Source organism: Hirundo rustica, chromosome Z (assembly GCF_015227805.2).
Source record: "Hirundo rustica isolate bHirRus1 chromosome Z, bHirRus1.pri.v3, whole genome shotgun sequence".
Classification (NCBI taxonomy): domain Eukaryota; kingdom Metazoa; phylum Chordata; class Aves; order Passeriformes; family Hirundinidae; genus Hirundo; species Hirundo rustica.
Genome location: NC_053488.1, coordinates 27,251,626 through 27,278,229, shown reverse-complemented (window position 1 = coordinate 27,278,229; position 26,604 = coordinate 27,251,626). Strand labels below are relative to the sequence as shown.

The following is a 26,604-nucleotide window of genomic DNA, read 5'->3' as shown; positions in this document are numbered from 1 at the left end:
AATACAAGCTATTCTGAAATCCCTGAAAATACTGGCTTGGTTTTAGGTCAGGCTCCCCTTCCTCCTTCTGTCCTGTGTGCCCCCACCCCGTCACAAACTCCCCACTCAACAAAGGGAAATTGGTATTTGTCAAAATTTTTCTGAAAGCTAACCCGGCAGATGGTTCTTTCCATTACAGGGAGGAACAAAAAGAAAAACCTGCCAGGATACACATCACTGAGACGTGACAAAGATGGGCATGGTCGATGGCCTTTGACCCAGGGATTTCATAGGCCTATTAAACCATGTGGCCAAGATGGACTGAGTCGACTTCTATCTCCAGCACGCAGCTGCTGTACCCCACGGGCTTGTGCTGAGTATATTAGATTAAGTGAGGTCAGATAGACTGAAAAGAGATAAGGTTTCTATCTCCCATCTTTTCAACACCTTAGGACAATCCTCAACACCAACATCTAAGCAAGTTGAAGTGAAATTCAGTAGCCAAGTTAATGTGTAGATAATAAAAAGCTTATTTAGAGAGTAATTTACAACAGCACTACTTTACCAAAGTCTTACGTGTATATCACTGGTATGAACTCAAATGCAGAAAGCCAAGGGTAAATCACTGCCAGACCTTCTATCACACTCAAATGCCTCAGCTGAGCATCTGGCTGTGTATCAGAAGCTGGCCTTTTTCCTTAAAACATCCTCTGGATAACAAGAACAGCCAAATTCCCACTCTCTTCAAGTGCACCCCAGTTACAGCCTACATCCCAAGGACTCAAGCTAGCTCCAAGGATGAAGCATGGCTTGGCTATGCAGCTGCCAACCAAAGCACAAGGAGCAGCAAAGGATATGCTGCTCTCCCGCAGAGCTGCCCTGTTCTTCACATATTCCCCAACGAGCCACACTGGCAGTTGCTGTCTCAGTGACTAAGAGCAGCTCCTGCCCACATCCAGAGCTGATGACCTAAGGACACATCAGTCCCTCCCCATCACCCTCTCCCCATTTCCTCCTGCAATGGCTGCGCTGTAATCATGGAAGCAACTAGGCTTTGCCACCCCCCACTTCGAATAAGGAATATAATGAGTGGTGCAATAGAATTAAGACCAAAGAGAAAAAGGGCTGGGCGGTATTTGTCCTGCCAATTACATAAATTATTGAATAAAAGTATCCCATGAAAAGCAAGAGGCTGTCTTTGGGAAGAGAGCTTCACCAGCTGTCTGCTGGTGGACACAATGTCAGAAAATGGACAGGACAAATTAATTATCCCCATCTAACCTGCACACAATGTGGGATATAAGAACCAGAACACCTTGTCAATCCAACAGTGGCAGTTCCCAGTGGACAATGCAATAAAGAAGTGCCTTCAGTCTCCCTGTTAATGTGAATTAGACAGGTGATTAATGTAGGGACTGTCTCTGCAGCTAAATAGACTTTGGTGGGAGGCAGAAATGAGGACTGATCAAGACCCTGTTAGTGTTGCAGCAGAAAAAAATATCTTCCTCAGGTCTAATTTTCTTAGTCTTAAGAGTGACCTTTCATGAAATTACCCACCTGGGAATACAGCGGGTAAAATTTTGGTGAAGCTACCCAGGCTGACACAATGTTCTATGGAGGACCAGGGGAGACTACTGATAAAAGTCTATTTAGTAATCCCAGTGCAAGCTCTACCTCGGAGGTATGAGGAAACTGTTTCCTATTCACTCCCCTGGGAAATGCTTGCCAACCACGTTACAGAAGTGCCTTCTCACAGAAGCACCAGCTGGGGAAGCAGTGACTCACCACCCTGCAGTGAGGAGAGGGTGTGATCATGGTGACTCATTGAAGTCCAGTGCTAGGCCCTCTCCTTGTCAAAGTCCTCGGCTCTGGCTCATTTACTAGTGCCACCACATTCCTTTTGAAAGCTAGAGCATTGGGCAACTCAGAACTACCCACAAATCCCCTCAGGGCTTATTCTCATCTTTCAGCCATGTGGAGGGAGAGCAGCTCACATAAAGTTAGGATGCTGCAAAGTGCTGAAATTCCTCAATGAACCACCCAAGTTTATAGTGGTAGAGTTTTTTAACACCCGATGTCAATAAAAAGATACCATCTCTCTCTGCAAACCTTGCCACCCAGGTGAGAGAGAGCCATGAGAAACTGATGAGAAGATAATGAGTCCTCCAATAGATATTCCTCATTCAACTCTTACCACATTTTAGGGTTTACAGAGCAGAAGCAATTATTAAGGGCATCTGGGTCAACCGATTGCGTGCCGGCCCCAAAACTCCACCCCTTTATTTCTGCATCCAGCCCCAGCTCTTCCCTGAGACAAGTTTTGTTTTTAAGTGAGCAGTGAAGATGCAGAGAATTAACAATTTTGAAACAAATTGATCTGTTTAAACGACAGCTAGAAAAGGACTGGTTTCCAGAAGGACTGTGCACTCAGTGCTTGGAGATCAGGCCACTCCTGGGAGACTCAGCTGTGTCATGGTGAAGCAACCGTGGCTCAGTGAAAAAAGCTTGAGCGCTAACCCGGCCTGTGACAGGTTCCTTGAGTGAGTCACTTAATCTTGTTGTTCTATATCACATTCTGTACTAAGAGAGACAAGATGGTTCCACTTTTCCTCCTCTCTACAGAACTTATGAAATTCTTGCTGGAAGACATGCTCTCTTGATGTACAGGTCCTTTTTATAGGACCTCCCAACAGCAGACAAGGATGCACAACAGCAGCAAGGGACAGCACCTTAAAACCCCATTTGGTTCTGCAAACACAGCTGTGGTTTACTATCTTGAATGACCATGTCCTCATCTTCAGCTGATCCATCCTGGACACAGTCCCTGGTATACAATCCCATTTGCAACCTGTAGTAAGACATCTTAGCCCTCATGCTGTTCTTTTCACTGCTAGCCCACAGCTCCAAAAAACCAGGAAAATAATAATAAGTTGTTTGGACTGATACAACTCTGCCCAGTCTGGAGAAGTAGAGTTTGCTGTCCATCCTACATGGAGGCAGTGTCATGCTACTGGTATACTCCCCATGACTTGAGAATCCCTTTCCTCATAGCAACCACCTGCATCTCAGAGTCCAAATATAGCCACAATGTAGAAATAGCACTTTAAGTCCTGAAATGAAGAAGCCAACAGCCTCTGGCCTAATTCATGTTAGAAGTCATGGCAAGAAATGGAAAATAGTGCTCTTATGAAAACACAGCAAACTGGGCTTGTCCTCAAGGGTCACATCTGAAATGGAATAATTTTAATGTCCAAGAGTTGGAAAAGTCTCAGCATTAAAAAACAAAACAATTTTTGTTTATTCTGGATATTTTTAGACCAGTTTCCTAAGGAAACAAGGCTAACATGGTCACACTGTTTGTGTGTATGTGAATGCACACGAAGTCCTTCTCTGCCTGCACAATCCTCTATCCTCAATGTTTTTTAAATATTTTGTCCAGTTTTGATGAAATGTGATGCAGAATAACAATCTTTGGGATACAATATTCTAAAATGTTTTTGTTCAAATTGTTCTCTGACCAGAAGAAAGGGAACTCTGAGAGGCTCCCAAAAAGGGCTTGACTGAAAAGTACAATCATCACTAGACAGCAGAGAAGTCACATATGAGGAAAGTGGCCCAAAACCAACTTTTACAAGTCTCTGTTCTCTTAGAAAAAGCAAAAGAAAAGACAAGCTGAGGGCGCCAGGTAAAAATATGCTTTCCATTCAAATTAACTAAAATGGGTCCATCACTCAGTCCCACTGGCTGGACAGGAGAATGGGGCCAGCAAGAAGCCCCATTTGGGAGTGAAGCTTAGGAAGAATTAGACCTGACCTGAGGGGGCTAGCTCTGTGTGTTTTGTGTCTGTGTATTTGTGTGAAAAAGGAAGTCAAGATGAAAAATCTGTAAGATATCTGTGGTCAAGCATGCCTGGAAGGGGGGAAAAGGAAACATTTCAGGAAAAAGCTGTTGCTGGAAGAATGTGATCATGTACATGAAGGACTGACACCCCAAAACCTCTGCAAATGAAAACACAACCAGTTTGCAGCCCTGGGTGTACACGCCAGCACATCACATCTCCATCTCTGTTAGTCTGGAGGCCACAGTACTTTTGAAACCACACGTGTGCATTGACTTGGCCAAGGGTTTGCACTCTCTCTGCCTGCAGTTTGGCGACTGGAGCTAAGGACCTCCACCTAGATGCCCAGCTTCCTGCACTTGTCCCAGTCACTTCCTTGCAGCATCTCCTCAATCCCAACACCAGATGTGTGGATATTTTGTCATGGTTTGAAGAGAAAGACACAGCACAAGTAAACAAGGAAATGTCACAGAAAGCCGTCAAAACTCAGCTATGGGACAGAGAGACTGCTGCAAAACAAAACCTGTCCTCAATGCAGCCAGCCTCTCCAAGCTCTGGTCATACAGAAGCTAATCAAGTACACCAAGTCTTCCTTGTTTGGCACTCTGTGTTCAGCAAAAAAAGCCTGCTTATATTTCCTCTGTCCATCCCTTCACTCACAGATGTTTGCTCCTTTAGCATTCACTTGACTAGATGAAAAAAAAAAAAAAAAAAAAAAAAAATCACAGTTCTTTGGGAGCAGAAGGATGTGCATCAGCTGGCTCAGGCAGAGCACTGAGCTGGAAAAGACACTCTGCCTTATTCCTGTCACAAGATATCCAGGTATCCAGGACATGATGCAAGACAGACACTTCTCCAGCAAGCTTTGGAGGAGAAGGAGGGGTGAAAATCTGCAATCCAGCCCTCCAGCGCTTCATGGCTTTGAACCACCTTCAGGTTTGACCAGCCTCCTCTAGATGGCTATGTGGGGGATCAAAATGACTCAGCTCCCAGCATGAGCACCTCAGGTGCCTTCATGGACCAAGACGAACTTAAGGGCTTCTCAGCTCCTAGAAAAACTGGTTTCTTAAGTGAAGAAATTAATTTCTTCACAAAAATAAACAAACAAAAAACCCCAAAACCATTCATTTTTGTTCTTTTTGTGTGATGAGCCTAAGATACCTGAGGTGGGAGACCACCAAACTGTAGCTGTTTAATTTGTGCCTTCAACAATGTGGTAGAAAGAGAAGCTAGCCTCAAGGGAACCTGAGATGACTATCAAAGAGCTGAGTCTGTGTAGCTTTGCACCCATGCACTTGTGTAGAAAGACTAAAAATGCCAGGAGACTTGCACCTGTTAGAGCAGCTCTGCATTGATCTCTCAGCTGCTCAAGAGGCAGTTTTGCCTTGGAGGCAGCTAGAAGAATGCTCGTCCACTGTGTTGGCACTTCTCGGGCCCTACCACTATACCATAACCTGGGAAGAGGCTGAGCTCTACTCTGCTGGTGTAATTCCTTCCCTGTTCAATATTCTTTGACTTCCCCCTCATTTAGATAGGGACTAAATTTTGTTTATGAAAATGTGCCTCAGACAGCTAGTTTCAACCTTGGCTTCCCCAAAAATCTAACCTTGGACCTACAGCTTGTAGTTGCTAGGGATTTTATTTTGTCTTTCTGTCTAATAGTGTAGGTAAAATGCTAACTATAAATACTATGATAGGCTACAGAGCTACAAATATATGTGTAAAGAGTATAGAAATATAATAAAAGAATATAGAATAAAAAGGCAAAATCAATTCAGCACCAACAATGGTGAGAGCATGTGAATAGGAGAGTCTTCAAGCAAAAGTGAATCACCAGAAAAAGTTGCTTATGTGGGGCAGTGAAAAGGAAGACTGTGAATTGAATTTCAAGGGAGAAAGTGTGAGAACTGCTTCCTGCAGAGAAATGGCAAGCACCTACAGAAACTCAAAGGAAAAAAAAAAAAAAACACCAACATTGCTAGAAAATCCAGAGATAGAATTTCCTCTGACTACACACAAGGAAGCTTTACTTTAATTGACTTGCTGCTGTGCTTATCTCTCAGCAATAAAATGCATCCATCCATCCCAAGCTCTCAAAAAACCCTAGTGCAGTAATAATTACAAAACCACAAGGTTACATCCTCTGAAGCACATTATGCATATGATGACAGCTGCAAAGAACCTTTGTCAAGCTGTGCCTAAAGAAAGAAGGGGTAGAAAATGAAGTATTTACAGACATAAGATAATAGAAAAAAATAAACAAAAAACAAATGCAGGGAAGGGACAAAAAAAGGAAACAAAACAAAATCAGAGAAATAACTGTTCATCTGGGACTTGTTAAATTCTACATGGCAGGCTGGGAATGCTGATAGGTTGCTTCATTGCATTTGGTGCCATACTTTCAGTATTCCAGACTGATAATATGTTTCCCTAGCTGAAGGAAAAAGCACCTTTAGTGTTGCTGATGTGGTTGACTCGAAACAACCCTGCTTCAGGTGAGAGAGCAGCAGTTGCAGGGCTTGCAAGCATGCCAGCAGGACATCCTCTGGCCTCCTGGCTTTTTTCTTAACTCTCCCTCCAATCAGACTAAATGAAATGGAGCTATTTGTGGGTTTAGAAGTGGCAATGGTTCAGCCCGCTCCATCCTCAGGTGCCAAAGGGTTGAAACAGGAGAAAACTATTACAGAACATTTGTGCACTTTCCAATTGCCACACAAGCAGCCAGGGAAACAGCTCAAACTATGATTCAATTTCTGAGCAGCCCCAGGAAGAGGGTTAGGAAACTACCCTAACTTTTTTTTTTTTTTTTTTTTTTTTTTTTTTGAGTAAAGGAAGACGATGTGAAACTTCGGCGTGGTCTGGACTTAAAAGAAACCCCAAAAGTTGTTGGGTTGAAACCAGGCATTCAAGCCAGAAGAGCAGAGGTCCCCAGCACTGGTATTCTCTCATCCTCTGCCTCCCTTCCCACTCTGGGGTATCAGCAACTGCACCCAGCAAGATCCTCTCCTGAATTCCCTCCCCTCCCATTCAGGATTGAATAACATCCCTGGGGCGATTGCTCACACAGAAAAGCAACATGAGGAAAGTATTTAATGCATGTTTATGTCTTTTAATATAGTGTAGCAGCTGGAATCAAACGCAAAAACCCCGGGCCTCAGCACATGATCATCGTGGCTCTCCACAGAGTCCCCTTCTAATCACCACTGCTCTCTGGACCACAGCTTTAGAAATCAGGCACTAACCCCTATTGCCTAATTAGCAGAGCAGTGTAAAGCTTAAGAACAGGCATATCTTCTTCCTCCCTAAGTGGCCACTGAATAAATGTTATATCCCCAGTTCACAGTCCCTTTTTACATTGCTGGCATTACCAGTCCTTTGTGTACCCACATGCTGTTACTTAAATTGCTTCCATGTTTTCATTACTTGCTCTCTGTGCTGTGTGTATTGAAACTCCTGCAAGATTGCTGAAGTGGTATTTCAAACCACTGGGGACTGCTGGAGATGTAGCTGGAAATATTATGCAACAAGCTAAGGGGATTTTTCAAGTCCTGATAGAGTTTGCATTTCCTCAGGGGAAAAATAAATTTGGGTGCTACTCCGTGATGTGAAGGACAACTCCTCCCACACACCAGAGGCACAAGAATGGCACTTGCAGCTCAGTCTGTGTATATTCTCTGCATCCATGAGCAAGGTGGTAAACCCAAATAATGCTCCATGTGCAAGGGAAATATGTACATTGGGCCAAATTCTCCTGGCAAAAATCCATAAAAGACAGTGGATTGATGCCAGCTGAAGGTCTGTCCCACTCTTTAAATGTGTTGTTCCTTCCTTCTGCTGCCAGGAGCTGCATTTCTGGAGCTTGTGCTGATTAAAGCAACAGGCAATCAAAACAGCCTAATGCTGGAATTTCAAAACCGCCAAAGCCATTTAAATGTGACAAATCACGGTTTTTTCCCCCACAACCACTGCTGCAGCTCTCAATGGTTGTGTAAGTAAATGCATAAGGTTCCTGCATGCTCTGCTCTTCCAGGGAAACACACAGATAGAACAGAGAGCTACATCTCCAAGTGGGTTTCAACTTGCTGTTTCCTCCTAGTTGTCTTTCCCCCCCAAATTTCTGTACCCACCAGAAGACAGACATTGGCCATAGAAGAAATCACTCTGCCAGCACTGAACTTTTCTCCCACTCACTCCCAGCCTCCCTTTCTGGAGTGCCTTTGATCACCCCTTGATGTGTTGAGGTGTTCACAGCCTGATCCTGGAATCCCACGAGCCGAGGGGCAGGCATGTTTGATATCTCCCTGGCTGCAGGGACACAGGTTATTCCCCATCCTGAAGATGCAGACTGTAGGTCTCCAGGCATCACAGCCCTTGAGATCACAGTACTGGGGTCTTCCAGAACCCTGCTGGGGACATCTCTGCTGCAGCTGCGGCTCAACAGCTGCTGCGCAGCAGCCGTTGGGTGTTATGCTAATGGTGCACTGGGACAGCAGCCTTCTCCCCATCTGCTCAGAGCACCCACCTGCTGGGTGCTGAGGTTTTTTTATTTGCTTAAATGGCCAGATTAGACCAGTGTTGACCCAAACCACTCCCAGCTTGAGAACAGGGTGTGTGTGAACACAGCCCCAGCCAGCTTGGACCTCAGAACACAGGTGCAAGCTGGATGCAGCCATGTCTGAGCCTTGATCTGTTTCTTTCAAACATATCCTCCTGCAATTAAAGTCATCACCCTGAGCATAACCATACTACAAAGTGCCTTTTTTTTTTTTTTTTTTTTTGTGTGTGTGTGTGTGTGTGTGTGTGTGTAACTTCCTTATGCTTAGCTTTATTTATTCAATCTTTTGGATGACCACACAGAAAAGAACACAGCTTCCATGCCCATCAGACTGGGTGATAAATAGAAATGAAGGCTCTGAATTTGTGCAGTCATATTCTCCACAGTCCATCCATGGTAGGTAGAGGTTTGCAGTTCTTTATTTCCCCTGTACATAGATATGGAAGGATTGCTTGTGACACCTTTGCTGTCACTGAACATAGTCTCATAAAACTACTGCTTCCCCTGACACCTCTACAAACATTCAGGGGGGACAGGAAAGTGGAAATTAAACACTGTTTGGTGCTAAGAAGGCAACCCATCCTTTTCAATAGGTGGGAAAATCTCTTCTCAAAGTATTGTGTTACACAGCAGGGCCAAACTTCTGCTGTGTTAAAAGAGCTACCTCTTTCTTGCCCATAAACTACATGATTTAGAAGATAATGAGAAAAAAAATGCCCTTGAATTGCTTTGTTTGGTTTGTTTTCAAGTTCAGCTTGTAAGAAAAGTGAGTGATGGTAATCTCCCTGGGCTCTGCCTTGAGTCAGTGGAAAACATTGATGCATAAAAAGGTGATTTTGAAATATGAAAATTTTGGTCTAAGTCAGTCTGCTCAGGAAGAGGTGATGGCAAATAGCCTCCTCACGGCTTCATGTAGCCCTTTGAGCGTCCATCACATGTATAAAGTATGAGAGAAGAAGGATCAAAGCAGCATGAGCAGGAAAACCAAGCCATGACCCAAGCCCTAATCAGTGGGTGCCTAAGTCCCAGATCACTTTCCCCACGTTTTGGAGATGTTTGTGCATCTTTTATCAAAGCTGGGTTCTGTCTGAACTCATCGTGAAGCCCACGTGTTACCAAGGAAGCAGATGTGAAGTATTTTTACTATGACCTGATGAAATACACTTGGCTAATTCTTAGGACAGAAAATACCACTAATCCAAAAATTTCTGTCCACAGCAGTGCTGCTTAATAGGCTCAAACTAAATTTGGTCTATGTACTAAGTATACGTGGCACTACAGAAAAATCAAGCCAACAGCAAATCAAAAGGGTGCTCCTAAAAACAGCTCATATGAAGAGGGGATTTTCTTTCTTTTCTCATCCTTGAATAAGTGAAAAAAACCCAAAAAGTTCAATTTTTTTACCCAGGCTTAAAGTATCAAAAATTTCTCTGCAGAAGGATATTTCAAGAAAATGATATGCATCTGGAAGAAAATGAGACTTATAATGGAAGTATTTTCTGTAGCATAACTATAGTCCTACTCACACAATGCTGTAATCAAGAATAATGGAGCCCATCACCCAGAATACAGGAATGAATTCAATTGTTCGCCATGAACATACCTCTATTTTAAAAATGCAGTTGAATGCCTTAACTGCCAAAAGGCTTGAACATTAGTGCTCAGGCACAAAGCAGTTTAGAAGTGGGCTCCTTCATTTCTCACTCATGTAATCATTAATCTCAAAACTCAATTACATACAAAAATAGAAGAGGCCTGGTTGAACTTTTGATCTCTTCTGAATTGGTTCATCTGAAGGATAGTCCAAGATCATTCCTGATGCATATGTGGCAGTGCAGGATGATGCTTGCCCTGTGCTGTTCCAAGGCCAAATCTTGCAAAGGCTGTACCTTGGACACAAATTGTTTGGGAATATTCATTCCTCCTCTCTCCCTCTGCTTCTGGGAGAAACTGGAAATATGTAAAAGAATGGGACCTACCTTCTTTTTGGAGTGTGATCTGTCCTCCTCTTTAGCCGTCTTGCTATTTTTCCCAGTTCTGGAAAGCTTCTGCTCCCCAGACTGCTTGATGGTGATTTTGATCTCGGGAGGGCAAATATAGTTCTCCAAGTTCTTTGGGGGCTTCTTTGCTCTCTTGGTGGTCTGGATCTTTAGCTTTAAACTCCCCTCTGTGAAGTTAGCCTCCTTGATGGAAAACTCCTGCTCCTCTAGGCCATCTCCTGCCACCCATTTCTCGCTGTCTGCATTGGAAGTGGAATCCACATCTCTTCCGGAACCCAGCTCATCCTCTTCTTCGGGCTCCAGCCTCTCACTGCTCACTGGGATCCCTTTCCCCACGCCTGCTGAAGACATTGTCTCCCCTGCACAACCTGAGACAGGCAAAGGCTTTGTAGAGGTGACAGCAGCTGGCAGAAAGTCTGCCTCACCTCCCCTTTGCCGGGAGCTGCTCAAAGTCTCTCTGGGCTCCATGACAATGCTGCAACACCCTCGAGTGTGGTTGAAGGTAAGGGGAGTCAGGGAGGGTATGAGGGAAGCAAGGGCTGATATGATCCCAGGGAGTGAATGGCAACTGTCCACCAAATTCAATGTCCCGGTCACCCAGAGGCTGCAATATGCTCAGAAGAGACCAAATGTGCCACTGTCAAAAGAAAGGAGAAGAAAAATGAGGAAGTTAGCACATACACACATATATCAGATGAGTGTGGGGATAATTGAAATGGCATGGGGCATACTCAGGCTTCACCTGCAGCATCTCAAGGGCTTTCCTTGAAGCAAAATGGAAACCAAGGCTCACCAGCATATCTGAGGGCTAGATCTGATCTCACAAAGCAATGAACAATAGCCATTGTGTATTGTTAAACTGATGACAATTAATATGTATTAAAACAAACAAACAAAAAGAAACCAAACAAAACAAACACCCAAATTGTTGTCTAAATGCAAACGTCTTCAACTCGATTTACGCAGTGAATGAGGGGACAGCCAGCTCTCCACACCCATGAACCTCCTGATTACCTTGACATGCTTACTGTCACAGGGTTTCCAGTGGGGGGGAAAAAGTAAACTCAGACACTTGACTTAGGTTAAATAATAACCAAATGATCAGAGCACAGCAAACATGGTGCTGCCCGCTGAATCAGCAGCAGAGTTTCAAACTCTATTTCTTCACTTCCCAGGTGTGAGAGAGACATGTCCTTGACTGCCAACTCTTCTGGTGGGAATCCTGTTTTGGATGAATAATTCATTAGAGACCAACTGCAGCCCAAGATGCTCTGTGGGGTACTGGAATTGCAGTAGGATCCACCTGAGCTTCTCTCAGCGCATGTCAGTTTCCCAAGCGTTTAGGTGCATGGAGGAAAGCTAAACTCAAAATTTTCCAGAGCTACTCATGCCATTAGGTACCACTGTTCTGTGGGAAAGCCTTGGGCTGGATGATGCACAGGCTGTGCTCTCAATCTTGCAAATTTTATCTTTCTTTAAAACATCAGAGGTGTACCCCTTTGAGATGGAAACACTCCTGCTCGGTACCTTACAAACCCTCAGTTAAAGGGAGAAGCTGTAAATGTTCAGTTGAGGAAAAAGTTGTATCATCCAAGGACATCTTGTTAAAAGTAATACTTATGGGGTGTTTTAAAAGGTATTGAGGTGCTTTCACACACCCTACCTAAAACTCCCTTATTGCCACCTCCCACACACTCCCCTCTTGGCAAGAAATTTCAGTCACAAAATTAGCAGAAAAATCCACAAAAGTGTAAGTCTACAAAATTAGTAGAGAGAAATAAATATATTTTCTGCTACTTTAGGAGAAACAGCCCCACAGTGGATCAGAGGAGTAACAATTCTGGCAAATGGAGAAGGAAACAGGAAGGCACTGGCATGAGCAGGTGCTGGGGGTTTAGGCTGGCTCTTTCAGGAGTAGCTCCCTGCTAAATTAGCTCGGCTACACTTGACCAACTGCCATCAAGATCTGAGCACAGCCAGGGATTTCCCAGGTCATTCTTGGCACTGATATGCTGTTGAGAAGAAAACCAAAAATTATCTTGTTACCTATCATCAAATCAGAACAAGAGTGCCAGTGTACACACTAAAGCACAGCTCAGCTAGAAGGAACACATGCCACTGTACCACTGGCTTCTTTTCAGCTTTTTAAAGGTACCTTGCAGGAGCTTGAAATTCAACAAGAAGCAATAACAAGTTCATTTTATTAGTTATAGATCCACATTTGTACTGGAGTATGTACTGTGAATCACTTGTCTGACCTGGGCATATATCGCTGCTAGTGGAAAGTCCTAAGCATCCTAGAGCTCCATGAAATCACTAGGTGACCTTCACCCAGGTCCCAGCAGACAGAAATTCAAATAAAGTTCCCATAAATAGCAGAAGCTGACAACCCAAGCAGAAAGAAAAAAAAAAAAAAAAAAAGAAAAAAAGAGAAAAGAGAACTTGGAGTTGCCATCTGGCCTTAGGGATGGTTTCTGTAGCTCACAGAAGACAGAAATACACCACAAAAACATTTATACTTAAGCTGCATATCTCCTTGCAGTAGTGGAAAGACTTATTTCCCAGCGCTGGTGATACTGGCCTTGGTTGAGATGATCTTGAGGAACTAACAGATCCAAGGTCTCATGCATGCCTGCCCTGACTCATGCCATGGTCAGTGAGTCTCTCCAGTTCACCTCTGGGAAACAAGGATTACACTTACATCCTTCAAACCCATTGTAGAGTGGGTTACTTAAAGCCCTTACATAGTTTTGAACCCGGACCATGTGGTGGTTGCTAATTACGAACAAAGTTAGTACATGAAAGCCACCCAGTTTCAAGGAGCTGCTCCACCTGATTGACTGACTTTGCCCCTTGCCTCTCCTTGTGCCTGTGGAGGTGATGGGAGTCAGAGACACTTTCCTCTTTCAGCCAGCCTAAACAAAAAAACAAACAAACAAAAACCAAACACCCAAACACCAAACAACCAACCAACCCCCCCCCCCCCAACCCCCCCCCAAAAAAAAAACCAAAAAAAAAAAAAAAAAAAAAACAAAAAACCAAAAAAGCCCCACCAAAACAAAACAAAACAACAACAACAACAACAAAAAAGTCCTCCTGTTATCTGCCATTTTACATTGTTAATCTGCTTGGAAAGGGACACAATGTACACACTCTCCTGGGCTGCAACACAAACACAAGGTGGTAAAAGCTCAGTGGTGCAGCATTCCAGGGAGTTACCTCTCTGGTATGCAGGCATGTACAATGGGCACTCTGTGCTGGCCTCCGCCCACAGGCTTTTAACCTCTTTCACTGCTGGCTACAAAGAGCAGGCTCTGGAGCAGCTCAGCAGGATGAACCCGCAGCCACCAATGGTGCAAGGAAGGGACAAATGACACTGCCATGATGAACCAACCCTCTTGAGATCCTCAGCTGAACAGGAGCTTAAATGCAGCTTATGGCTCTGGTACAGGAAGAGTCGTTCAGGTTTTGAGCCATTGGGTAATGTTTTATGGAGGGTGAATAAAAAGCCAGGTTTCTGCTCCAAAGTCTGGTTGTGAGACCCAAACACTGGGTCATAAGATCAAAATACTCATCCCTGCTTGGCCGTGTTCCTTCAGCTCAGCATAAACAAGCAACAGATAAAGTCATAGCATTACACCCATGTCAGATGAATTAATGCCAAATCCACCTTAAAACCCAGCCTAAAAATATTGGCCTCCTGTTCTGCCAAGAGTCTGCAGATGATATCATCAGACCCACAGGTAGCAACAAATAACCCTGCACTCAATGCTGCACCCAGAATTAACTGGGTTATTGTTTAAGATATCTCCTTACTCTCCTTCAGGGTTAATAGTTAAATGACTTGGGTGCAGGGACATCATACTTGTCTTTCTAGTTTGGGCAGGCTACCTGTGCTTTGACTAATTAGAAACCTCCCTTCAGGCCTCTGAATGTGTAACCTCTACTAGAAACCTCTCCTCTCCAGAGTGCCTGCAAGCAGAACCACAGAATCATAGAATGGTTTTTGTTGGAAGGGACGCTAAAACTCATCCAGTTCCACCCCTTTGCCATGAGCAGGGAAACCTTCTACTATCCCAGGTTGCTCCAAGGCATGTTCAACCTTGTCTTGAACACTTCCAGGGATGGAGCAACCACAGCTTCTCTAGACAACCTGCCAGGACCTCCCCACGCTCACAGGGAAAAATTTCTTCCCAATATCCAATTTAAACGAGGTCTCTGTTGGTTTAAAGCCATTCCTTCTTGTCCTGTTGCTGGAAGAGCTCTATTTTAAATACCCAGGACATAAAGTACATCTAAACTTCTAAGTGGTTAACCAAGCTGACCTTCCAGGCCTCCAGTGCTCAGCAGCATCAAGTCCCATTCGATAAGCAGCTACAGAAGCATTTTGCCATCCAAATTAAGCTCACGGAGGAAAGTGTTACTGCTAGCAGGTTTTTTGCAGTCAAGTTAAATTTGAGGAGGATAATTCACAGGTGAATGACAACAGATTTCACAGAAGTTGGCATTAGCTCTTAATTAGGGAGAGATTCACACTTCCTCTGTTAAGTACTGAGAAATAATCAAACGCCTGCTTCCTCAGCCTTGTTATCAGTGCTCACATTTCTCATCAACTCCTCTGGGTGCCTCAAACAGTCTGGAGGCAAAGGCCTTAAAGTATAAGACCTCTCTGGGTCATACTGGATGTCTCCTATTACGGGTTCTGAATATAGCCCCTTCTTCTGCCTCAGGCAACCTGGTGCTTGTGAGTATTCAGATGCCACAGCTATAAAGTTATTGATGTGAAAATTTGCTGAGGACAAAAGCAGAGGTGAGAGTCAATAGGAGAGAGGAGAAATCCACTTGCTAGGGATTCTCCATGAAATGAAAGTGGACATAATGTTTGGCATAGCTTTTGCCTTAAGCTTGGACTCGATGATCTTGGAGGTCTTTTCCATCCTCAGTGATTCTCTGATTCTATGATTACAAGGGTGTCAGCAACCACTTTAGGAGCAAGCAAAACACATGCAAGCAAGGCAGGCTCAGCTGCCCAGTGTTTCTGCAGTTCCACTGAACTGCTCAAGCACTAGGAACACCAAAGGGGAGTTGGGAGTGATATTAAGAGGTGCTGCTCAAATCCCTTCTACACTAATAGCACTGTAACTACTGAGACTACTTTAATTTCATTCATAGAATCTGAAATGAATGGGTGAAAAAGAAAAAAAACCTCTGTTGAACAGGTTCAAGTGAGGGGAAATTAAGGCGCAAACCTGAGGCTCATAGGGCATGCAAAGTGGAGGTCACAATTTTTCAAACTCCCTGTTTATCACATTGCCTTTGGGCCTTTCATTCTCCTACAGGACATTGCATTAAATCCTTAATCTCTGCAAAATATCTGGAATCCTGGAATTCTCTTTACATTCCATCCTTCCAAAACCATTCACCAAAAAGCACTGGAGACTATGCAGCAGTGTTTAATAAGTTTTCACCTTTCACTCCAAGGACTCCCAGGTTGCTTCCATGGTCATATATGACATAGTAGAAATGCAGCTACCTCTGGGGCAGAGGCCAATGGACAACCCATGTTACAGCCAAGGGCATGTTTGGGTCAGAAACCTGCTTTAATGAGCAGTGTCTATGAAGCTTCAGAATTCGTCACGAATCTTAAAAAACCCAACATCTTGGCATGAGACAAGCTGCGCTGAGCCCAGTTAACCCATACTGGAGTAGAAAAATGGCCCAGCCTATTCCTTCATTATTGTTTTCAAAAAGAAATTGGAATTTCATGCTCGGTTGTGGTCTCTGTCCATTCACTGCCAGATAGCCAGCAGCGTGACTTTGATGCTGATCAGGAACAGGCATCTGATCACACTTCTATGGAATGGGCAAACACACAATATGAGGCTTAAAATTTTCTTCGTGATGACTTAAAGGCAGTTCCAGAGGATGAGAAAACTTGTAAGCCATAAAGCCAGCATGGTGCAGACAAGGGACATAACATGTTACAATACAAAGTCTTCTGGGATAAAATTAAATCACTGTATTTTTTTTTTTTTTAAGCAAATTTAAACTAGTATGAATTTATCATGTATGGATCAGTATCCTGTTCCAGTAATGTATTTAATCCATGGCTCAGAGCCCTGGAGCTAGATTTGGACAACTGCTTCTTGTGCTTCCTGAGGACATGATCCTCTGAAAGAGCAACCCAACATTTGCAGGGAGCTCATATCATGACTGTGGCAGTTATTTTTTGTCCACATTATGGATCACATAAGAAACACCCTCTACCTGTCACCTGCCTTTTGTCCATCTAACTAAGGTATGTAATTCATTAATAGGGTGAATTAGAAGAAGAAATGTGATTCCTCTTCACATGGTCCCTCTGTCTCCAACCATGCTTTTGTTCAAATCCTCCAAACTCTGCCTCTGATTTATGCATGGATTATGTGATGACTTTCTATAAAGGGACAGGATGCAAGCTGTCCCAGATGTGGGTTATCCTCATGAAAACAAAGAGCAAGAGTTAATGGCAGTTGCCAGAAAGATAATCTTCTCTTGTTTCCATCAGATTGCGCTGAGTCTAAGAGCTACCATCCCTTTGCACCTTCTGAGCAGCACTGACTGATGGCTGTGCCTCGTGTGACTAAGTCTGGTAAAGGGAGCCAGGAAGTCACACTGGAGGGAAAAAAGACACGGTAAACTGAATTATCTGTCACAGCCACTTGAAGCTGCAAGCATCCTGCCCAAGACAAAGAGGCAGAAATAAATGAAAATCCAAGCACATCTGTAATTACAGAGGCATGTAAGTGTGTACATTACACGTATACATATCTGTCTTCTCAACATAGACACACTTAGAGTAGATTATGGAATCATATCTGACTCCATAATTAGGTTTGAGACTTTATAATTAGATCAAATAGTCACCTTTCTATGTAAGTAACTAGCTATCATACAGGGCTTGCAGAAGGGCCAGTTGAATGATTAAACAACTGACATGGCCATAAATCACAAGGACAATAAAAGCAATACTGCCCAAGGTACAGCTGTGGCAACCATGAGTGTAGCAAAGGACCCATCTGCAGGAGCATGCTGCCCAAGGACTTTTACTCCTGCTGAGCTCCTGCCTTAGAACTCTACCAAGGTTTTGTAAATCTACTCACTCATAACTTAAAGCTGTATCAGACTGTTGGGAAAAGGAGTGCAGTCATCAGACCTGCGAACACTTTCTCACAGAAGCTTCTGGTCTCTAAAATTATCAAACTCCTCCCTCTCTGTGGTAGGCAACAAAAATTTGGTTTGTGCTGGAAGGGACCTTAACCACCACCTTGTTCCAACCCCCTGCCCTGGGTAAGGACTCTTTTCACTAGACCAGGTTGCTCCAACCCCAAGTCCAGCCTGGCCTGGAACACTTCCAGACATTTACAACTTCTCTAGGAAATCAATGTGTAGCATTTGATCCTAAAGACATCAAGAGCTGGCATGTATTTTTTGCCAATTTTCCTTGCAAACATCCGGCCTCCGGGACACTGAAAAGCAGAAAGAGATGTCAGCAGTGCCTCAGAACATTACAACACAAAAAGTCAAGCTGGTAGATTTGCCCAAATCAGGTCAACACCAGGTTGCTGAGCTCCCAGACCAATCACCATCACTCTCAGTGTGATGTACTATCAGAGGCGACTCCTGGGATGGCCCAAGAGACCACCCTGAGCACTCTGCTGGACGCAGCAGAGTGAGTGCCACTGCAAGGATAAAACTTATTCCATTAACAGCAGCCATAAAACTCTTTGGGAGGAAGTGTCAATGTGCACAGAAGGGGACATACTTACTATGTTCCACCCAGCTCTTGCCAAGCACACCATCCTGGAGGTAACAGCAGCTACTCCAGGCTACAAATGGAAAGTTTTATGGGTGTTTAGGGAAAGGCTATTGGCGCAGAGATCAGCCACAGAAAGCAAAACCCTGTACAATTCCATCATCTGTGTTACCAAACTTTCCTAGATTGACTCTGCTCTTGGAGAGCTGCCATCATACACAGTAACCTCCTTCTAATACCGTCATGGCAAGGCGATAATCGCTTCTTCTCCCTCTGATCAAACATTTCCGTCTGCACCATGAAATATGTGGAAAATTATTTCTCTGTATAAATCATTAATGAGAGTTTTGTTTTTATTTACTGCTGCTGCCACAGGACTCCTTCTTTCACCTGTTTTTTTTTCCCGTTCTCTAGTATTTAATTTTTGCTTTCACATGTGCCAAATAGACCAGCTTCCTCTTCCTTCAGGAAAAACAAAGAAATAAATAAAATTTAACAACACATCTGATAGGGAATGCACCACATCTTGGCTCAGCATCCACTCCTCAGAGCCATAAGTTATGGCACAAGGAAAATCTAAAAGGCTTCAGTCCAGGGTCTATTCCGTTCCCAGTCTGGAGCTTGTGCAAACAACACATCCCATGTTATTCCATTCTGCATGCTTCAAATAATGCTGGGAGAAAGAAAGGTTGGATTTTGTCTATCGAGGACACTGCACTGTGTGTTTCCATGCTCAGTAAGCAGTAGTGTCTTGCTTGGTTCTATACAATACACCAAGCACCCTAACATCAAGAGGGAACTGTGAGAAAATGGAATGTCTAAAGAGCATGCAAAACGAATAGCAATAATTTGGGATATTTAAAGGACAGCCCTGGGACTGCTTTGTCCTGCAGAGTACATCAGTCTTTTGGGGAAAGAGAGTATCAGGGTGAGAAATACAAGAAATTCCCTTAAAGCCTCATAGATCAAAGAAGAAGAAGAAGAGGAAGAAGAAGAGGAAGAAGAAGAGGAAGAAGAAGAAGAAAAAATAATCAGGGGGAAAAAGCAGCACAGGACACAAGTGGATGCAGCTGGATGCACAAGGGACAAAGAGCAGCCCACAGTGCTGGGACAGTGATACCAAGAGGCACAAAAACATTAGTTGGGAGCATGTTGACGGGAAGACCTGAAGCCAGGAATAAGGGCAAGATAACTGACAGCTGCTGTGGGCAAAGGGAAGGAGCACCTTTGCTTCTAATTAGGCTGAAGAGGAAGTGGTTACAGAAGTGGTGGGTGAAGTTGAGTCAGGAGGAGATAAAAGCCTGCTGAGTATCCGCAGGCCTGAAAGGCCTCTCCAGATCAATTACTTTACTGTGCTCTTTGCACACATCAGGCTCCCTCCAAGGAGCAGTACAGAGGGTCAGAAGCCCCAGATTCGCCACTCAAATCCCTATTGACGCAGGATTATTACTCCCTCAGACTCATAGAATCATTAAGGTTGGAAAAGTCCTCTGAGATCATGGACTCCAACCACTCCCCCAGCACTGCCAAGGCCACCCTATGTCCCCAAGTGCCATATCCACACATTTTTTTGAGCACTTCAAGCATTGTGATTCTAACATTTCCCTGGGCAGCCTGTTCCGATGCCTGACCAACCCTCCAGGAAACAATTTAGTTCTGTTATTTAATCTAAACCTCCCCTGGAGCAACTTGAGGCCATTTCCGCTCATTCTGTCACTTGTAATACTCCTAATACCACTGATTCTATGAGGATGTTAAAGGCTGGGATGGGATCAACACTTTGGGGAGAATCTAATGTCAAGTCAGTTGTGGGTAGCCCCTCTTTTCATCAATGACCCATGGTTTGCTGTCTCCTAATCTGAATCTTTCACTTAGTTCCCAACCAAGCAAAGTTTGGTCTGTGGACTCCAATGCACCAAGAAAACCCTGAACTGAGGTGTCTGTGCTGCTGCTCCCCCTCTGAAGGTGGCTGTAGGTTTGAGTAAGTTCTTGGTTCCTACCTAGAATCATGCTGTGTCTTACTGTTATTTTAATTTCTACTCACACTACTTTTTTTTCCAAATGTTTTCCTTCAGGGCCTTGTGTGATCTATTTGCTGAGCTAAGGGTGAAGAAAATGTTCTGTCCAAAAAATCACATCTAGAAGACAGCATGTTTTAAGAGAAGATATCTATTTGATCCTGGTGATAGATGTGGAGGAGGGGGACTCACGCTCCTGTGAATATCTCCTCTGACACAGAACTCTAATCTAATGTAACCAACACCTATAAAAAATGCCATTTATAACTCCTATCCAACAGGATTTGTTGGGCCAGTGCCCTTCTCTTTAAGTCAACAGACCACAAGAATACCATTGACTTCAGAATGTCTACACTCTAATCTGTCATGGCATCATCAAATTTTTGTCTCACTCAAACACCAAAAGATGACAGAGGCCATCAAGAAATCCTGCGTCTGTGAGACAGAGACTGCTGTCCTCTTTAAAAGCATGCATTTAGAATAATTTAAAATGTGTTTCCTTTTCCCCCTCTCACTTTTTCTGAATCAATTGAAAACAAAGCTGAGAGCTGGAAAGGCTTACTCAAATTTTCAGGAAGAAAATTTTCATGAAACAGAGAGAAAGCATGCCATTTTTCAGCCCATTACTTGAAGATTTATGGAAATTACAAGGATGTGAGCATATGAGTTAATATTTTAAACTGATTGGCAACCTTAGGAACAATGGACATGTATAGTAATTCTTAGCCCAGATGCCTGCTACAACACCTTACATGTGTACAGTCCTGTTTGAACGTACTGAGCTCCCCCAGTTAAGCTTTGTGTCTCTGATCCCTTCTGAAAAAAACCTGAGGAACTCAGCAGTGCAGAATTCTATTGAATCCTTTCCTTAGGAAGGCTTTAGAGAGAAAAAAACAAACAAAAACAAACAAGCAAAAAAAAACCCCAAAAAACCCAAACAAACAAAGAAACAAACAAAAAAAAACCCCCAAATCCTACAGGAAGGGTTTCCTTGTCTAGAGAACTAATAGGATTTCAGAGGAGTTTTAGTGGAAACCCCACGGTATTCTCCAAATCTAAGTACTTAGCAGGTCTTGAGGAGAGGTAGACATGGACCACAGCATCACTCCGGAATATGCTGGGTCTGGAAACACAGAGGAAAATTAGGTCAGCATCCAAATCTTAAAAATTACATCAGTAGGACATACAGGATATGTGGATTCATATGGACGGAAGATGTGCGTGTAACGCCTTGCAGCTTGACCTCTGGTTTGAGTATCATAATTTTCTCCTTTCCATCTTAAAACTGGCTTCTTTGTCTGCTAAAATGCCAGGAGAGAAAGAGAGTGATTCACTGTATACATATATATCTCCATTTTAAAGGTTAAGGCTAAAAAAATTTCAAAGTATCTTAAAACCTCAGGCTTCTGATCTTTAACCCATCTCTAATTTTGAGGTATTTGAGTGAGTCCTGGGTTACCCCATGCTTGGCTATCACACATTCTTCTGAGAAGATTTCCCAAGCACAGTTACAATTTATATCATACTACAGTAGAGGAAATTTTGCTCTCATTGCTGCCATCCTCACAGAGCCTTTGTCTGTCCTGGACTGCTCAGCAACCCTTACAGAATCAGGAATTCACTTTTTCAGAGGCACAGAGAAGAAGAGTAAGTCACCTCACAACAGTATTTAGCCACAATTCCAGCTCCTCCCAATATATTGCAGAGCCAAACGCTGGGCCACCTCATACTCTGCTGCTCACCAGGGCAGGTCAGAGCCTTGTCACCACCTTATGACCTCACGTTTGAATGGAAATTGGCCTCTTCTTGCATGGCTTTTCCACACATTGTGCTCACTTTCAAAAGGGCACGTCAGACTCAACAGCCCTATATAGGAAAGGTAACTCAGGCTCATCCTCACCACCTCTACAACTCCTATATTCCCTGAAAAATCCCTGTGCTGGATGGACAAGTACACAAGCCCCACCAGAGTGCCTACTCATGAGCAAGAGTAAACTTGACCTAGGGATATGTGAGCAGCACCAGGGTCCATATTCCCTGGCCGCCTTTCTCTTTGGTCACTTGGTCTTCTTCAAAGTTCCTACTTTGGAGACACATAAAAGACAACAAAGCTCTAAATGAAATAATGTCAGAAGACTTCTTTTCATACCCAGTCATTCCAAGTCTTACTGAAAAGCTCATCATTGCATTTGGACAATGTGTCCTCCAAGGTAAATCAATCTCCAAAAGGACAATATAGCTCCTAACTCTGCTCTCTCTCAAGAGCTGATAAATAGAAATTAGCTACTTCCTTCACTAATTTCCTCAGCTCTGAAAGATAAGCTGTATTATTCTCTGACTGTTTTTATTCAATTTAAGAATTTTTTTTGTCTTCCTTTATTTCCCCAGCTGTTTATTCCCTTAACTTTGTACTCTCCACAACCAGTTAAACGTGAATTCAGAATCCAGGTGCCTGTTGCAGAGTTGTGCTTGGTACCAGCATCTGGCAGACCTTTGAACAGGTCCAAAAATGCAGTGAACTTTTGAAGGCACATCAGGTAAAGCCTTCTCATCAGGAAGAGAAAGAAAGAGTCTCCAAGTGTTGCTAACCACACACTCGCAAACTGATTTCATGTCTGTATCACAAGGAAAAAGGAGTCCCAATATAAAATGTTTGCAAATCTCTTTCAGATCTGACAGTCCCCCCAGGCTCAAACACTGAAAGGAGGGATTTTGAAGTCCATCTTTAATCAAGGTGACTATTTCCTAGAAGCATAAGTAATTTTATTTCCTAAGCAAGAATAATGGGAAAGTAAACTCTTTTCTGTCAAGCTGGGAAGAGACAAAGTAATGAGAACAGAACTTACGATAGCAGCAAAACCAGTCACAGTTGAAACCACAAGCCCTACAGCAAAACACTGGGAACCTTCTCCACTAAGGTTCTCCCATTGAGTCTCACCTTTCTCACTTTGGACTAGCTCTAAACTTTGGATTTATGCTACCCTAAGGTTTCCTGGACTTCCCAGCAATGAGGCTAGACCTTACCATGGATTTCCTCTGACTACTTACTATTTTATAGGTCACTTATATTAGAAGAATATTCCTGCCTGTGAGAGTGCTGAGGCAGTGGCAGAGGTTGCCCAGACAAGCTGCAACTGCCCCCTTCCTTGGCGAGTTCAAGGCCAGATTGGCCAGGGCTTGCAGCAGCCTGGGATAGTGGAAGGTGCCCATGGCAGGAGGTAGAATGAGATGATGTTTAAAGTCTCTTCCAACAGAAATCACTCTATGATTCTATGATTTGTACACACATATTTGCTGCCCTCGTCTCATCACCAGAAGCATACTTAAACACAGAACTTACAGATATAAAACCTGCATGCCTACATGCTATGTAGGCAGAAATGGTGCTGCATTTTCTGAACACATCTTATAATATGTCCTTCCATGCTTCATGGAATGCATTTTAGCAGTTATTAATTCTGCCTTTCAACATCGTCGCAGACCCACAGATCACGGATACTCTAGAGATGAGTAGTTAATGGGGAGCAAGGAAAACAGCCTAGGCATATGGTTAAACAAATCAGTCATCAGTTCACTGGGACATCTTTCATTTCTGTCACACCAATCTATTTGATCCCAGAACTATTTTTTTACATGGTTCATTAGACAATAGCCTTTCTTGCTACTAGTTGGGTCAAGAGTCAAAATTGCTGTGTAATTGCAAGTATCAGGGCACAAAGCAAGAGTTTTTCAATCCTGGAGGGTGTTGTCCAAAGGGGAAAGAAAACAGAAGGGAAAGATTATGAGTGAGCAATTGAGCCCTACTGAGAGGGAAAAGTAGTCACTGAAACTGGGATCAGGCAAATCTGATAACGGAAAACAAGAGTCTTGTTGGTAAACTGCCATTTGCACCTAAACTATGTGTGTGGTGGGGAAAAGGAGCTCAAAGGATAGGTCAAAAAAGAGCATAAGAGGAGATTAGCAGCATCTGAAGCCAAAAAGTTATGGTTGGACCTTTTCAAGCTTTTAATTCCTTGAGTTAATTAAGCACGTGGCAACAGCAGTTGTTAAACAAGAACAGTTCCCAACTTAATCAAAGTACATTATTGAAAACAATACAGAGCAACCTCAGCAGAGAAACCAGTATACATCAAATCAAACTAAATAGCTCAGTTATGATCATTTTTAATAATAAATCATGGCCACTGTTTCTTTTGTTTGCCAACAGCCAGCATAGTTTATGGCTCTGCACAAACCTAATACACCATTTTATAGCATTTCAAAAAGTGTGTCATCCTAAAATGATAATGTGTTAATAATCTATGCTGGGCTTTTTTTTGCCAGGAATCAAAAAGCTCAAACAACTTGAAATAACATCAGCTAAAAATTATTTATTCCCCATCCCTAGTTGCAGAGAAAACAGAGGTTTTCTTGGCTCAGTTGCTTCTCAATAGTCTTCTGGTTTCAATTAAAATTTTGAGTCTGAGAAGTTCTTTAAAAAAAAAAAAAAAAAAAAAGAAAGAAAGAAAGAAAAGAAAAAAAAGATGAAGCCAATAAGAGATGGAAGAGAAGTCTCCATTCACTGAGTGTTTCTGCTTCCCCCCTGCTTCCTCCCCCCCTATTTTTACATAACCCTTCTGAGCTAAGAGCACAGATTAAAGTACAAGTCCATTGTGTGGACAGGTTTTTTTTGCTCCTTTCAGCTAAAAAGCAAATGTAGCTGAAAAAAAGTTTCTCCTTCAAGTGAAAGCTGCTTCTGATGAGGGGTGTAATCTCAGCAAAGGCTGAGGAAGTGCAGAAAGCTGTGCATGAAACAGACACTTGTACATTTTCCCATGAACGTGTCTAGTCCCTGGGAGTGTTAAAGGCCAGGCTGGATGGGGCTTGGAGCAACCTTGTCTAGGGGAAGATGTCCCTGCCTTGAGGGAAAATGGGGATAGAAGGAGATCATCTTTAACATCCCTTCCAACCAAAGCAGTCTATGATTCTATGATTGATTCTATGATTCCCTGATAGGAATAATTTTTTGCTGTCCATAATAAAGGCTCCACTTGTTTCCTCAGGTTCTTGCTGTCTCTAGACACCTGATAATACCGTTTCTGTAGCCTGCACCAATGGAGTCCAGCGTGCAAGGGCTTTCAAATCAGCAAACATTCCCATTTGGGCCCATAATATTCCAAATATCCAGGACTGGATTTACCAGCCACTCTTTCCACCTGGAACAATTCCATCCATACTAGGAGGCTCAGATGCCCTCCCTGACAGCGGAGCACTGACTGGTTCTGCGTTCTCCTCTCCTCATTCCTCTGCATCCTTTGCCGTGTGACAGACGGATACAAAAGGAGAACACACGGAGGGTCCCCCACCCCAGAGCGGGGCCACCGCGGGCCAGTGACTAATGAAACACCTCTGTATACCGGGGGGAACAGTCTGACAGGCTCCCCTGCCCTCCTTCCTTCATCCTCCCGCTCCTCCCAGAGTCCGACCGGGTTAGCCCGGCTCACGGCAGCCGCGGGGACACAGCCACCCCAAGGTACCGGAATGGGCGGGTACTCCCCTCGCATCCCCTATGCGCTTCCCTCACGCACGAAGACTCTCTCTTCACCCTTCCCGAGGCCACGTAAATCTGCCCACTGGGGATGTCCGAGTCGGGTGTGCCCTGTCTCTCCCCCGCCTCCCCGGATTGGGCTCTCGGTGGCCAAGTGCCCTTTGAGCATCAGGCGTCAGGCCCGGGATTATCGGGGCCGTTTATTTGAAGCGGAAACGAATCGGAAATCCTTCTCTCAACTGCCTTTTGGAGACATAAATACAGCAGGCAGGGGCAGCGCGGAGAGCGCCTTGCCCGGTGGGGCGGTGGGATGTTGTGATGCAAGCACACGGACAAGCCCACAGTGATACACATACACTCACTCACACTGACACACGCTCACACCCGGGGCAACATGGGGTGCGGGGGACCCGATCTCCCGTTGCCCTCCGGGGAAACCGGGCGAGGAAGGCGTGCGAGTGCGAGCGCGGGTGCGAGTGCCCGTCGCTGGGCAGGAGCCTTGCGCTAGGGCTGAGGTTGACAATAGCCGCCCGCGGCTGCGGGCTGCGTGTTACCTCCGCTTTCCAAAACCACCCCCCAGCCTGATGATATCGGCCGTATTCAGCCTGTCCATAGCTGAACTCCGCTTCCACCCGTTGTAGGGGCACAAGGGGTCACCGGGGTCTCGGGGGCGGCAATCACCGGCTTATTGAGAACCATTATCCAGCCACCGCGCGTGATGCGGGTGGTGGCGGGGGGTGTCCCGCTTTGTTAATTACTACCCCCCCCCCCCGTCCTCCCACTTCGTTGCTCCCCAGAATCCTAGCTTTTCGGAGCTGCTTGTCCTTTTCAATGTCAAAACACGGCGGGGCCACCCCGGGGCAGCGGCGCCCCCCGGTTCAGCCGCGGAGCC

General features: G+C 44.1%; 1 protein-coding gene across 5 annotated transcripts in view; it reads right to left on the bottom strand.

The window, feature by feature from the left end:
• The window catches only part of SETBP1 (SET binding protein 1), a 271,500-nt gene that overhangs the window by 243,689 nt on the left and 1,207 nt on the right, over positions 1 to 26,604 (bottom strand). For all 5 annotated transcript variants that reach the window (XM_040089732.2, XM_040089733.2, XM_040089735.2 and 2 more), the window contains exon 2: positions 10,352 to 11,009. In XM_040089732.2, coding sequence (XP_039945666.1) covers positions 10,352 to 10,840 — 489 coding nt within the window. In that variant the 5' untranslated portion in view covers positions 10,841 to 11,009. The remainder of the gene's footprint in view (positions 1 to 10,351; positions 11,010 to 26,604) is intronic.